The sequence below is a fragment of the Pelophylax lessonae genome, assembly GCF_965119305.1.
Source record: "Pelophylax lessonae genome assembly, chromosome: 6".
NCBI lineage: Eukaryota > Metazoa > Chordata > Amphibia > Anura > Ranidae > Pelophylax > Pelophylax lessonae.
Genome location: NC_138773.1, coordinates 304,144,318 through 304,159,413, shown reverse-complemented (window position 1 = coordinate 304,159,413; position 15,096 = coordinate 304,144,318). Strand labels below are relative to the sequence as shown.

The 15,096-nt window shown below is 47.3% G+C and overlaps 1 protein-coding gene across 1 annotated transcript in view; it reads left to right on the top strand.

Moving 5' to 3' along the window:
• Window positions 1–14,778, top strand: part of LOC309557403 (histone H3-like centromeric protein A) — a 45,923-nt gene extending 31,145 nt beyond the window's left edge. The window contains exon 4 of the mRNA XM_082260119.1: window positions 14,541–14,778. Coding sequence (XP_082116245.1) covers window positions 14,541–14,675 — 135 coding nt within the window. The 3' untranslated portion in view covers window positions 14,676–14,778. The remainder of the gene's footprint in view (window positions 1–14,540) is intronic.
• The last annotated feature ends 318 nt before the right edge of the window (window positions 14,779–15,096 follow it).

The following is a 15,096-nucleotide window of genomic DNA, read 5'->3' as shown; positions in this document are numbered from 1 at the left end:
CAGTCCGGTGCAGCGGCCCTGTCCTGCTCTGCCTGAAGGGACGCCCTCATCCGTTTTAAGGGGTGAGGGGACATCTACATTGATTTCGGGATCCCTGGTTGTCCCAAATACGAGACAGGTGGGTTCACGAACTGATTCGCTCAGGGTACGAAGATGGTTTCCATCTCGCCCACAGACAGGTTCTTTCCATCAAATCTTCATCTGTCTCCCGATCGTTTGCAAGATCTCAAGGGGGCTGTGCAAGATCTTCTTGCCCAAGGAGTTATACCGGTCCCTCAGAGGGACAGGTTTCACGGTTCTATTCCAACCTTTTCACGGTGCCAAGAAAAGAGAGCAATGTGCGTCCGATTCTGGACTTCAAGTCTCTGAACCACTGTTGCGGGTACAGAGGTTCCAGATGGGATCCATCCGGTCGGTGGTAGCGTTCTTTGGTCTAGGAGTTGTTTCTGGCCTTCATCGACTTGTAGGATGCGTATGTGCACATCCCTATCTACGAAGGTCATCAGCGGTATCTCCGCTTTGCAGTGGCTGAGGACCACTTTCAATTTGTGGCATTACCCTTTGGTCTAGCTTCAGCTCCCAGGGTATTCACCAAAGTTTTGGCCCCGGTGCTGCCTTTGCTGCGCAAGAGGGATTGCGGTCCTCGGTTATCCGGGCGACCTCCTGTTGAGGAAGAGTTTATGTGCCACTCTGTCGAGTGATCTGACAGTCACAGTTCAAACGCTCCAGGAGATTTGGTGGCCCATCAATTTCCAGAAGTCGGCACTGACTCCGTCAGTCCATCTCCGTTACCTGGGGATGGTCCTGGGCTCCGCTCAAACAAAGGTTTCTTTTTTTTTTTTTCTCCCAGAGGAAAAACTTCAGACCTTGCAGGGCGAGGTCAGGTCCCTCAGACATCGATCTCTCCTCTCTACGAGCCTGCCTGCGGTCCCGGGGACTGATGGTTTCAGCCTTCGAAGCCATCCCATTTGCTCAGTTTCACACGAGACCTCTGCAAGCAGATTCTTGCCAGGTGGAACAAGGATCCTCAGTCGTTGGACAGGAGAATATGTTTGTGCTGCCTCACGAGGACGGAACTGTCGTGGTGAATTCTATCACCCACTCTGACTCCAGGCAAGTCTTTTCTGCCTCTGTTGTAGACAGTAGTCTCAACGGATGCCAGCCTGTCGGGCTGGGGTGGAGTTCTGGACACCTTTTTGTGCCCAGGGAACTTGGTCGGCGGATGAATTCCTTCCTGCCGATAAATGTCTTGGAGCTCCGAGCGATCAAGCTATGCTTGTTTCATTGGTTGACTTGGCTACACAGTCGCCCGGTTCGTGTTAAAACGGACAACGCTACGGCGGTGGCTTACATCAATCTCCAAAGGGGCACCTGGAATGCCCGGGTGGCCGAGATCCTGTCTTGGGCCTAGGCGCACTTTCCAGCGACTTCGGCTGTTCACATTCCGGGAGTGGAAAAACTGGCAGTCGTCAGTCCTTGGATGAGGGGGAATGGTCCCTGCATCCGGAGGTTTTTCATCTCCTGTGTGCCCGGTGGGGGACTCCGGACGTTGATTTGTTTGCGTCCCATCTCCACAAAACGGAGGGAAGGTTCCTGGCCAAGACCCGCGATCCTCTGGTGGACGCCACGGATGTGTAATGGTGCCCTGGCATCGGTATCAGCTGATTTGTGCCTTCCCTCCGATTCACCTGTTGTCCAGGTCCCTCTGCGGGTTAGCATCGGAACAGGTGCAGGTAATTCTGGTGGCACCAGACTGACCTCGTTCGGTCTTGGTACGCAGACCTCACGCAGATGGTCGTCGAGCCTCCCTGGCGGCTACCTCTGTGAGATCTACTGTCTCAAGGGCCGATCTTCCAACCTGCTTTGCAGTCTCTGGCTTTAACGGCGTGGCTGTAGAAAGCCTGGTATTGAGAGACAGAGGTCTCTCCGATGCTGTTATTCCTACCTTACTGAAGGCTCGGAAGACTACCTCCCAGGAAGATTTACCATCGTACCTGGAAGGCGTATATTGCCTGGTGTGAGTCGCAAGGGTTTCATCCTCGCTCCTTTTCGGTGGTGAGGGTTTTGGCCTTCCTGCAGGGAGGTGTGGATCGGCGCTTTCTTTCAGCGTCCCTTGGCGACTAATTCCTTGATTCACACCTTTGTTCAAGGGGTGCGTCATCTGGCTCCCCCACGGAAGGCTCCTTTGCTTCTGTGGGACCTGACTTGGTTTTGTCCATTTTTTACAACGACCCCCCCCCTTGAGAACATCAGAAGAATAGCTCTGCCTGTGTTGTCCCAGAATGTTGCTTTTCTGGTGGCTATCGCCTCTGCTCGCAGAGAGTCTGAATTGTCTGTCTTGCCGTTCGCCTTATCTGGTTGTTCATGGGGATACAGTGATCCTGTGACCCAATCAGTCTTTTCTCCATATGGTGGTATCTGCTTTCCACCTCAGCGTAGATATTACCTTCGCGTGTGCGAAGCCCATGCTTCCCAAGGAATTTGCCTTGCATTCATTGGATGTGGTCTGGGCGATCAGGGTTTACCTGTCTTCCACAGAGTCCTTTAGGAAGTCTGATTCCTTGTTTGTCCTTCCGAGGTCGGAAGGGTTCAGACAACTTTTTGTTCAGGCCTATTCACTAAAGGGTCAGGTGCCTCCTTTCCCTGTGAGGGCACACTCTACTAGAGCCGTCTGTGCCTCTGGGCTTTTCGCCATCAGGCTTCTGTGGCTCTGGTGTGCAAAGCGGCCACAAGGTCGTCTGTGCACACTTTCACAAAATTTCTACAAACTTGATGTAATGGCATCCTCAGATGCTTCCTTTGGCCGCAAAGTTTTGAGCGCGGTGGTTCTTTGAAGAGACGTGGTGTTCTGTCTCTTCTTGATTTGAATTTTGTTCTGGGGTTGGCTCCTGTTGAGCTTTTGTTGCCCTGTTGTTTTTTTTTTTTTTCTCTGGCATGGTTGTAACGTTGCCTTTTTCTTTGGTTGCTTCTTCCCACCCCTCACACCTGCACTGCTTTGGGACATCCCAATGGTGAAGGAATACTGAACGGACTGCGACTGTCGGAGTACAATTCTTTTGAGTCCTGACAGTCGCAGCTCCCGCCCCTCTATTTTTTGGGGTTGATTGTCTTCCTGTACTGCTTGCTACGAAACTGGAGAGCAGCACCAAGTGGCTGATGGGTAATGTCTGAGGGACAGCCCCCAAGAGGTTTGCCTTGTTGTAAAGCTTTGCTTGTTAACCTTTTCACTACCTAGCCTGCTCCTGCAGAGGGCGCATTACCCAATGGTGAAGGAATACTGAACGGGCTGCGACTGTCAGAGGACTCAGAGAAAATTTACGGTAAGTTCTTACAAAAATTCTATTTTTTTTAATCGTAGCATCGATGCATCACGATTCAGCCACCTGCAATTCTGCATCAATGCTGCGACCGGCTTAATCGCGATGTGCTAATGACGTCATGTAGCGCCCCCCCTTCTCTCCGCACAGCGATGATGACTCTCGAATAGAGATGAGCTCCGGCGTGTTTGAGTTTCCACGTGCCCGATCCCGCCAGTAAGCCAACACTGCACTCCGCTAATCACAGGCTGTGAGACATTTCCCGATCCGCAGCTGCTCAGAGCGGAAAATGTCTCACTGCCTGTGATTACCAGAGTGCAGTGTCGGCTCCCACATGCGCGCTGGTCCTCCTCCCCCAGCGAGTATCTGTCCTCCGTCCTTCAGCGAGTGTTTACTGTCCTCCGTCGTCCTCACACAGGCCTCTGGGCAGAGGGAGACCCCCGAGTGAGCGTCCCGGACCACAACTCCTAGTCCTCCTTGGCTCAGGCGTCTGCAATCTGCAGTGACACTGTCATCACTGATCAGGTACTAATCTAAGTCTTCTAATATTACAAAGGTTGAAGAACACATGACACTGCCAGAGGGAATAATGAAGATGTTCGAGAAGCAGACTTTTACTGCTCTCTTTGCTCAGATGTTAAGAGACAATTTGCACAGTAGTCATCATTTGTTTAAACACACTGACAGTATCTTCTGCATCAGTTAATTTATGTGCAAATTATAATGGACCTAAACAAAGTGACTGTGTGCAATTTGCATGTGTGAGTCAGTGATGAGCAAAACCTATATCGTGAAAAAAATTTGATTTTTAATTCATACTTAACCTGTAAAATCCATTTCTTGGAAGTACATCACGGGACACAGCCATAAATCATAACATATGGGTTATATAGGCCACCTATAGGTGAAGGACACTGGCAACCAATCAGAATTGATGACCCTCTTTTTAACCCCTCCCACATAGGAAGTACCTCAGTTTTGTGGCAAGCAATAAAAGACCCCATACAAGAGGGGAGGGACCTTTGTGTCCCGTGATGTACTTCAAGAAATGGATTTTACAGGTAAGTATGAATTTAAAAATCAATTTTTGCAGGACGATCTCGGGGCAGTTCTGGCGAAATTTGGCTTTTGTGAGACTTATTTCGCATGGGTACGTTTACTGTACCAGGCCCCGAGTGCGCTCATTCGGGTGGGGGGCAGGATATGTTCACCGTTTAACCTAGAGAGGGGAACCCAGCAGGGATTCCCCCTGTCTCCTTTACTGTTTGCCCTGGCCATAGAGCCTCTGGCAGCACAGATTCGGGCCAGTGCCTTGGTGGTGGGCTTCCAGTATGGGCCTCCTCATGAGAAAATATTACTATACACTGACGGTATGCTGTTGGGTGACACGGGTCCCTCTTTGAGGGCTGTGATGACCATCACTGCTTTTGGAGAATATTCTGGCCTTGCCATTATCTGGTCTAAGTCAGCCCTGATGCAATTGGACCAGGTGTTGGATCCCCATTTATCTGCCTTCTGCCCGGTGCAGGTGGTAACTCAATTCAAATATTTAGGCATCATTATATCCGCAACTATTACTGACTACTGCCACTTTATCTTCCCACTCCTGACCAGGTTTAGGGACGAGATAGGGATATGGTCTAAATTGGGGCTCTCTGTGGCAGGCAGAGCTAACCTGGTGAAGATGATTTTAATGCTCCAATTGCTGGGCAATATTTCCTACAGAATAACACCGGTGGTCATCCCGTTGAAAATCTTTAGATTGGTTAACTCCCTTTTTCATTCTCTGCTTTGGAGGAAGGGCCCAGCTAGAATTCGGTTAGAGCAGTTGCAAAGGTCCAAGGATAATGGTGGGTTAGCTTTCCCAAACCCCTGGGTATATGATTTAGCAGCACAGTTGCAGCATATATTGGGCGCCTTTTGCATTCGGGCACGGTGGGAGGGGAATCAACATTAAGGGTGGTGCTCCATGCGATTGGGGTGGATAGTCTCCCAAAGGGCTTAGAATCACAGTTGCTTTCAAAATCGAATGGACTGTTCCCCACTTATAACTTAATGCATAATGTTTGGGCCAAGGCGAAGCAGCTGCAAAAGGTGATAGGATTTATAGAATATAGCCCGATCTGGCGTAACCACACTTATCCAGAGCTGACTGGCTTGCAGTACGGGACCCTGTGGCGTGCACAGGGTTTTACGCACCTTCGCCATATCTTTGAACGTGGTCAGTTGCTGACTTTCACTTCAGCTGCAGGCCAGGTTTGAAATACCCCAGAGCATGCTGTTCTACCTTCAATTACAACACTCTGTTAGAGCCCAGTCCTCTCTACTCTCCCCGGAGCTGTCCCCGACTCCAGTTTCTTATATGATGAAACCTTTCGATTCCACTAAGGGGTTTATCTCTTAAGTGCTATGCGATTTTGCTGGGGGATTATCTGGAAACATTTCCTAGCTCAGCAAGGATTCATTGGGAAGCTGATGTGTGAGACCTCTCTGGCGACCAGTGGGATGAGGCACTGGAATTAATGTGACACTGTTCATTTAAATGTAGCTCAAAGAATTTTGCAACTGTACATACTCCTCCGAGTACATTACACCTCGGTTAGACTACACGGCATGGGCTTGAGAGCATCAGGGGTAATGGAGATCTTATCCATCTCCTGTGGAGGTGTCCAAAGCTTCACAGGTATTGGACGTCTGGAATACAGACGGTTAATAGTGCTTATCAAATTTTGGTACCGATGGTTCCAAAACCGTGTCTACTTGGCATAGTGGAGGAGTATACTCGGGATGCTAATATCAGGGTGGCGGTGTCCAGGACATTGTTTCAGACTCGGAAACTCCTTCTACAGCACTGGACTTCACAGTCCCCTCCAGCGCTAGAGATGTGGGTGACTAACATGGGGGCAGCTCTGAGATGTGAACGCATGATTTACCAACATAGGGGAGTCCCACATAAGATATGATAGGATTTGGAGTGGGTGGTTGGCGACCCCGGGTTTGGCCCCTGCAGATTTGGTCCTAGATAGATTAATGCATTGTTATTTGGGCCTATTTGGGGTGGTGGATGGGAATAGAGAGAATGTGTTTTACATGCTTTCAAACTTGTTAAATGCGGCAATGTATCTATCTATTTATTGTGAGGTTGAATAAAGACAATAGTCCATCCAGTTCAACCTGTGTAGGTGAGTGTGGCTGTAATCGTCTCGCATAGCCCTTAATGTCCTGATCCTTGAGATGTAAGTCTAAGTCTTTTGAAAGCCACCATACTTCCTGCAGAAACCACCTCTTGTGGTAGAGAATTCCACAATCTTGTAGCCCTAACAGTAAAGAACCCCCCACGTTGCCTGAGGTTAAAACGCTTCTCCTCTAATCGCATTGTATGCCCTCTTGTCCTCATGCAATCTCTTTGAATGAACAGCTTTTTTTCTAAGCTGAGATCCCCATTGAGATATTTATAAATTGCTATCATGTCCCCCCTCAGGTGTCTCCTCTCCAGGGAGAATAAATCGAGCGATTGCAGCCGCTCCTCATAGTTAAGGTCCTCCAATCCCCTAATCAGTTTAGTTGCCCTTCTCTGGACTCTCTCCAGCTCCAACACATCCCTCCTGGGGACTGGCGACCAGAACTGGACAGAATACTCCAGATGCGGTTGGACCAGAGTTTTATAAAGTGGAAGGATTATAGTCTTATCTCTGGAATACATCCCTTTCTTTATGCATGCTAATATTCTGTTTGCTTTGGCAGCTGCCGCTTGACATTGCATGCTGTTGCCTAGTCTATCATCAACCAAGACTCCCAGATCCTTCTCCATTTTTGGTTCCCCTCCTAGCGTGTATTGTGTTTTTATGTTTTTAGTCCCATAGTGCAAAACCTTACACTTCTCCACATTAAACCTCATTTGCCATGTCGTTGCCCACTCCGTTATTTTGTCCAGGTCATTCTGTAGGATATCTGCTTCATGCTGTGCAGTTATTGCCCTGGCCAATTTTGTGTCATCTGCAAAAACTGATAACGAACTACTGATCCCGTCCTCAATACTGTTTATGAATAAATTGAACAAGGTTGGTCCCAGGACTGAGCCCTGGGGCACCCCGCTTACTACCTCAGACCAGTCTGAGTATGCGCTGTTTATTACCACCCTTTGGACACGCCCTTTTTAGCCAGTTCCGTATCCAAGAGCAAACCCTGCTGTCGATACCTGCAGACCTTATTTTATAAATTAAGCGCTTGTGGGGAACTGTATCAAACGCCTTAGCGAAATCCAAGTACACCACATCTACTGGTCTGCCCCTATCTAGCTCACAGCTCACCTCCTCGTAGAATGTTAAGGGATTGGTTTGACAAGAACGCCCATTTGTAAACCCGTGCTGAATACTGCTGATGATGTTGTTGTCTTTAGCATACTCTACGATATAGTCCCTTATCATCCCCTCCAGAAGTTTACATACTATTGATGTCAAACTGACAGGCCTATAATTTCCCGGGATATGCCTCTGGCCCTTTTTGAATATCGGAATCACGTTCTCTTTCCTCCAATCCCCTGGTACATTTCCTGTCCTAATACTGTCAGCAAAGATCAGGAACAGTGGTCTAGATATAACCTTACTGAGTTCCATGAGTACTCTCGGATGTACGCCATCCGGGCCTGGTGATTTGTTTGTGTTAAGTTTATCCAGCCTTTCCCTGATTTCCCCCTCTGTTAGCCATAGTGGCAAGTCTTGTGTATTACTACTAACCATACAGTCATGGTCAGTGTACCCCTCCTTTTCCTGCGTAAAGACTGACGAGAAAAAAGCATTCAGCACGGTTGCTTTTTCAGTGTCCTCTGTAATCATCCTCCCATCATTGTTAATTATGTGCGCAATATGCTCTGCCCTAGTTTTTTTGCTGTTGATATATTTAAAGAATTTCTTTGGGTTTTTTTTACTATCCTCCGCTATTTGTCTCTCTTAGCCATCTTGATTTCTTGTTTAATTTTGCTATTAGCCTCCTTGTATTGCTCAAAAGCCGATACTCTGCCCTCTGATTTATATTTCTTGAAGGCCAATTTTTTTCCCCTGATAAGTTTTTTAACACTACGGTTTAGCCAGCCAGGTTTGGCTTTGTCTCTTCTAAATTTATTTCCCATAGGAATGCACTGCAAGATGCATTTGGTTAATATGTTCCTAAAGCATTCCCATTTTGTATTGAGAGGAAGCTCTTCGGGAAATGCATAAACTGTACAATGTTTGCTGTTTTTTCAATAAACTTTTGTTTCTTATATACGAAAAGAAAAATAGATTTTTCTCAAATCGCCTTTCAGGACAGCACCTGGAGAGCGCCCAGCTCCACCCAAAATCGGGAAACACTGCAGTCATTAAATCCCTCCTCTTTCACCATGCCTTCAGTTGTTGTTTCCTCCTCCATGGTGGAAGCACTGCGAGGAACCTCTTGTGGGTGGCTGCGCTCTCTCCAGGTGGGGGGGAAAGGTGGTCACCTTAGTAGGTTGTGAGGATACTGACCGTCCCAATCCCCACCAGGGTGGGGGTACCGAGGATGTCGCTGGCCTTCCTATAGTTCAGGGGAGCTGGGCCTTACTGGTGGTCCCATCTGTGCGCCCGGGGTCTGCTTGTGAGTAGTTGGGCTGGTTTTCTAATTTGAATTTCCCGACATTTTCGATCCCGGGTCCCAGCTTGTGAGGGCGCAGGCGCAGTGGGCGGGACCTCCAGCGAGGGCGGGCGGCGTGGTTGGGGCCTGCTGAAAATGCGGGGTTGACGACGGGTTAAGGGCTGGTGCTTCCGGTCCTTGGGTAGGGAGGACGGCAGTAGCGGTATTTTTGAATCTGATCGGTTCACCGCTCTCTCGCTGCGTTCTCCATAGGTATGGAAGAGAAGTCGGCAGCAACGGTGGATGCAGGCGCCTCCAGCACCGGCCAGGCCCAGGTAAGAGGGCAGGGGACCCCCTAACTTTACTATTGGGCTTTCTATGGTGGTTTTCTTTGCCTCTATTTGAGCCTGCCACTGTTTAGGTTGGTTTCTAAATGCTCCAGCCTTAGTGTTGTTGTGGAGTCTGTTGTTTTTCTGCAGTGGGTGCACCTTTTTTTACTTTTAGGGTTAAGTTGTTCACCTGGGTGTTAAGTAACAGAGGTGTCTGTTTATTTAGTTAGATAATAGGAATTTTTGTTTGGTTTTTAGGGGAAAGCCACGGTTAAGTCCAGGTCCCCTTCAGTGAAAAGGAAGTGTCCTTCCTGCAAGTCTCCTTTAAAATGATACATGGCCTAAGCCATTATGCAAGACCTGTATTGCAGACTTAGTAAAAGAAGAATCTGCACAGCAGTGAAAGGATTTATTTTCTTCTGTGAAAGAGCTGACCGATCCACTGAGTTCAGTCAAATCCTTGTTAAAGCCCCACCTGCACAGATTGACTCCCAGCAGAGTGCTTTGTCAAGCTCCTATGCATCCACCTCAAAGTCTGCAGGGTGTAGTGATTTAGAAGGTGGAGGAGCAAGCACACTTACCTCCCTCAAGGATTCAGAGGAAGACCTGGAAAGGCGTTGCAAGTATAAATTGTCCTTAGAAGAAGTGCAAGATCTACTTAAAGCAATATATACTACCCTGGGTATCTAGGAGGAAAAAGTGCAACTGTCAGTTCATGACAAAATGTATGAGGGACTGGATGAGACTAAGCATAGAGTCTTTCCTGTACACAAGACCATTACTGAGATGAAAAAGGAATGGAAAGATCCTGAAAAGGCTCCCTTTTTTGCTAATAGTCTTAGAAGGTTTCCTTTTGAAGATGAGTCTCAGGTCTGGAACAAAAAACTCAAAGTGGATGCGGCCTTTTCCCAAGTATCTCGCCACACAGTCCTAGCTTTTGAAGACATGGGGGTTCCAATCTTTGGCATCCACGGTAGTAGCTAGAAACCTGGAATGCTGGTTGGAAGAGTTAAAAACACATTGAAGCTGGAACTGCCAGAAAGGACTTATTAGAATCCTTTCCTCTGCTGCTCAAAGTGGTAAAGTACATGGCTGATACCTCGGCAGAGTCAATTAAAATGTCTGCATGGTCCTCAGCATTGGTCAATTCTGCCAGGCGGGCAATTTGGCTTAAGACTTGGACTGGGGACTCGGCCTTTAAGTCAAAATTGTGTGGGCTGCCATTTTCAGGCGATCTTTTGTTCGGCCCAGAACTTGAATCTGTCCTAGATAGGAGAGCAGATAAAAAGGCCTTCCCCCTCAAAGAAAAAACAACCCGCAAAGGGTAATTTTCGTTCTTTTCCACAGTTCCACAGGGGTAGGGAACAAGGAAACCAGTCCAGATGGTCTGGTCAAAAAATAAAAGGCAGAGGGGGGGTGCTTTTAATGGCCCCAGAGCAGCCCTCTAAGGTTAAATGACAGTACCCCTCCAGTGGGAGGAAGGTTAAGTCTGTTCCTACCTCAATGGGAACAAATGCCAGCGAGTTCTTTCATCAAACAGTGTCGTCAGGATACAACCTGGAGTTCTCAAGAACTCCCCCAAGCAGGTTCTTTGTCACCCCGCTTCCAAAGGATCAGGAGATGGCTTCGGCTATGATGTCTTTTACAGGAGCTGATACAACAAGAAGTAGTCATCCAGGTCCCCAAGGAACAAGGCCGGGATTTTATTCTCACATCTTCTTGGTAAAGAAACCATCAGGAAAGTTTTGTTTTGATCCTAAATCTCAAGGTTTTGAACAAATCAATAAGATACAAGCGTTTTCGGATGGACACAATCTATACAGTGACAAAACTGCTATCTCCGGGTTGTTTCAAGATGACTATAGATCTCAAGGGGTGCTTATCTACATATCCCAATAGCTTGGTCCAGAGGTTTCTCAGACTAGCAATCATTCTGGGAAAGTCAATTTGGCACCTTCAATTCAGAGCTCTCCCCTTCAGACGGTCATCCTCACCCAGGGTGTTCACCAAAGTGATGGCAGAAGCCCTGGAACCTCTGAGGTTGAGGGGGATCTCTGTGGTTCCATATCTGGACGACTTGCTCCTTTTCACAGATTTTGAAGCAAGGATGATGGAGAATCTTCAGGAGACTCAGTTACATCTCGAGAGCCTAGGGTGGCTTTTAAACCTGGAGAAGTCCAATCTGACTCCTTCGCAGGAGATTCGGTTTCTGGGTTACAACATCCATTATGTTCTTCAAAAAGTTTTTCTGCCTCAAGAAAAAATAAGTTAAGTCTGCAGTAGCTCAGTTGCAGACCAACTACAAACTTTCAGTTCGGACAGCAATGGCGGCTCTGGGCCTTCTCACCTCATCTATTCCAGCAGTACAGTGGGCCAGGTTACACTCTCGCCCTCTGCAGATGGAGATCCTACAAAAGTGGTCTCACCTAGAGCCACAGAAAAGCCTATCAATATCTCAGCAAGGGTAAAAAGGGCCCTCTTGTGGTGGCAAAACCCAGCCAATCCAACAAAGGGCCTAGGTTTGTCCTTTCCTCTGAACAAGAGACTGACCACAGATGCAAGCGCTTGGGGGTGGGGAGCCCACCTTTGAAGGTCAGACAGTTCAAGACACTTGGTCCAAGGCAGAGGCCAGGAAGACTTCAAATTGGCGAGAACTAAAGGCCATATCTCTGGCTCTTATGTCCTTCCATCAAAACATAAGAGATCAGCATGTTCAAGTCCTGTCAGACAACATGACGGCAATAGCCTAGGTCTCAAGGCAAGGGGGAACAAGAAACAGAAGCCTCTTAGAGCTGGCCATGCAGTTACTGGACTGGGCAGAACAGAATGTGGCATCCTTGACAGCAGTCCACCTGAAGGGCTCCCAGAATCTGCTGGCAGATCTTCTGAGCAGGAAGAAGGTTCTGGAATCAGAATGGAGTCTGAATCAGGAAATTTTCCTTATGATTTCAGAGACATGGGGGTATCCCCAGATCGACCTGTTTTCAAACCAACAAAACACCAAGGTACCAGTATTCTTTTCCAGAAACAAAAAAGAGTGAAGCTAAACACCCTGCTCCTGCGCTCAGAACCAGATCCTCAGACTGTTTAAATCTTGGAACCCACACTTGGCATCCCAGATGGCTAAGCCTTGCTGCCCACTGCGACCGGGGTTGTCGAACACACTGTAAAAACAAACACAAAAAAGGGGCGCACCAGCCTAGCGCATTATCCTCAGTGGGCTTTATTAATAATAAAGGTTAAAATCAGCTACTCGCAAACATGTGTGGTAGGACAGCATATCAGTTCCTAAAATCAGCTTAAAAAAAAGTCCAATGACTCCTGTAGACGGAGGGCTGACGCGTTTTGAGGCCGTGCCTCTTCCTTGACTTTTTTTGAAGCTGATTTTAGGAACTGATATGCTGTCCTACCACGCATGTTTGTGAGTAGCTGATTTTAACCTTTATTATTAATAAAGCCCGCTGAGGATAATGCGCTAGGCTGGTGGACCCTTTTTTGTGTTTGTTTTTACCAGTATTCTTTTCCCTCCACAGGGAGGATCAACCGCTGGGCCTAGACGCATTTGCTCATCCCTGGGACTTCCCCTTGTGCTATGCGTTTCCCCTCCTTCCATCTGATTCCTCTGGTTCTCAGTAAGTTCAGGGAGGAATCTACCAGCTTAATCCTGATCACACCCTTTTGGCCAAAAAGACCTTGGTTTGCGACTCTCCTGAATTTGGCAGTGAAACCACCCTGAAAACTCCCGGTCAGGGAAGATCTGACACAAGGGACCCTGAATCATCCAGAGCCAGAGCGGCTTCAGTTGACGGTGTGGTTTCTGCAGAAGATCTCTTCAGGGCCAGAGGCCTTTCAGAAAAACGAATTTCCACACGGATGTCCAGTAGGAAAAAAGTGACCAGGGCTATTTATATGAAAGTTTGTAAAAAGTTTGAAAGGTGGCTCAAATGGGCAATTGAAGTAGCTTATGTGGCTCAAGGAGAGACTCCTCCTGAAGGTATTGTGCCCCATTCCCCCATTCTACCAGGTCGTGGCTACGTCCTGGGCCGCAAGGGCCCATGCTTTGCCTGAACAAATTTGCAAGGCAGCTACCTGGTCTAGTTATTTCACTTTTCTCAAGCCCTGTAGGCTGGACTTACTGTCAGCTGCTGATCAATCCTTCAGGAGGAAGGTACTGCAGGCAGTGGTCCCGTACTAGGGTCAGTTACTCTATCTTCTCCAGGTGCTGTCCTGAAAGGCGATTTGAGAAAACCTTAGTTAGACTTACCGGTGACAGTATTTCTAAGAGCCTTTCAGGACAGCAGCCTACTACCCTCCCTAGAATGTTGTACTTTATAAAAGTTATGACCTATGTGTTGGTGGTTCTGTAATCTGCTCTGTTTTCTAGCATGTCGGAGGATACTTTATAACTGAAGGCATGGTGGAAGAGGAGGGATTTAAAGACTGCAGTGTTTCCTGATTTTGGGTGGAGCTGCGCTCTCTCCAGGTGCTGTCCTGAAAGGGTCTTAGAAAAACAGTCACCGGTAAGTCTAAGGTGTTTTTTTTTTTTTTTTTTTTTTTTTTTTAAATCACGGGACACAGCCATAAATCATAACATATGAGACGTCCCAAAGCAATGCATCTGAGGGGGGACACCAAAAAATACCGCCATCTGACCCTTAACAGAAGGATTACACGGCCGCCTGCAGTACACTGCGGCCAAAAGCAGACTCCACCTGGGTCCCAACATCCACTCTATAGAAACAAAGGTCATGGCCTTGCATATCTGAGCCATAGAGGCTTGATGGCGATGTGCCCAAGAGGCACCTACTCCTCTGGTAGAATGTGCCTTTACAGGAAAAAACTTTTTTTTTTTTTCCTGCCTAGTGTTCTACTCCTCTAGGGGGCAGCATAACCCAATGGTTAAGAAGAATCAGGAGCTGTGTCCGTCAATTAACATCAGAGAAATGGATTTTACAGTAAGTCAAAAAATCCCCTTATATTTAAAAAAAAAAAAAAAAATAAATGTGCTTTTATTTTTTTCGAAAAGATGGACTTTAAAAAAAAAAAAAAAAAGTCTGGGTACAATACCCACCACCTCTCCTCTGTTGTCCCCTGCAATAATTTTATTTCTGCCACTAGATGCCCCCAGTCTTCAGGGTTGAATGGCACCTAGTGTCATTCAACCTGGAAAATTGAGCACATCCTGTGACCGCAGTTGTCCTGGTCCTTCACACCCCCCCCCCCCCCCCCAATGTAATGGTGCAGAGAGTAGTGCTAAAATCCTGTTTGTTATGAAGTTCTGACCAGCTTGTATGTTTATTTTGAGCAGGCCGCGGAAGCTTTTCTGGTGCGACTGTTTGAAGACTCTTATCTCTGCTGTTTGCACGCCAAAAGGGTCACCCTCTTTATCCAGGACATGCAGCTTGCTCGACGGATTCGAGGAACACAGGAAGGACTGGGATAACTGACTTTTTTTTACCTAAAGGCCTTCAAAGTCACACATTTAAAATAGCTTGCCTTGTTTTATTTTTCCATGAACTTTACCAAGCTAGGGTCCTGATCTCTGAAGCAATTTTATCCATTGGTGGCATATGAGCAGCAAACCAATTGTTACTGTATCTGTTTGTGTGTGTGTGTGTGTGTGTGTGTGTGTGTGTGTGTGTGTTTTTATGGTTTTTTTATGAGGGTTTTAAATGTTGTACAGTTTTATTTTATTATAGGCCTACAGAACTTGTGATTTGTGGGCTGCTGCCTGAATTTAGCCAGTGCTGGGGGTGGGCCCTTAATTCACAACAATACATGGATCATTCGATTGCACTCGGGGCCATTTTAATGCGTTTCTGGCTGTTATTGAAATTGTATTAAAATTTTCTGTTTTTGCATAA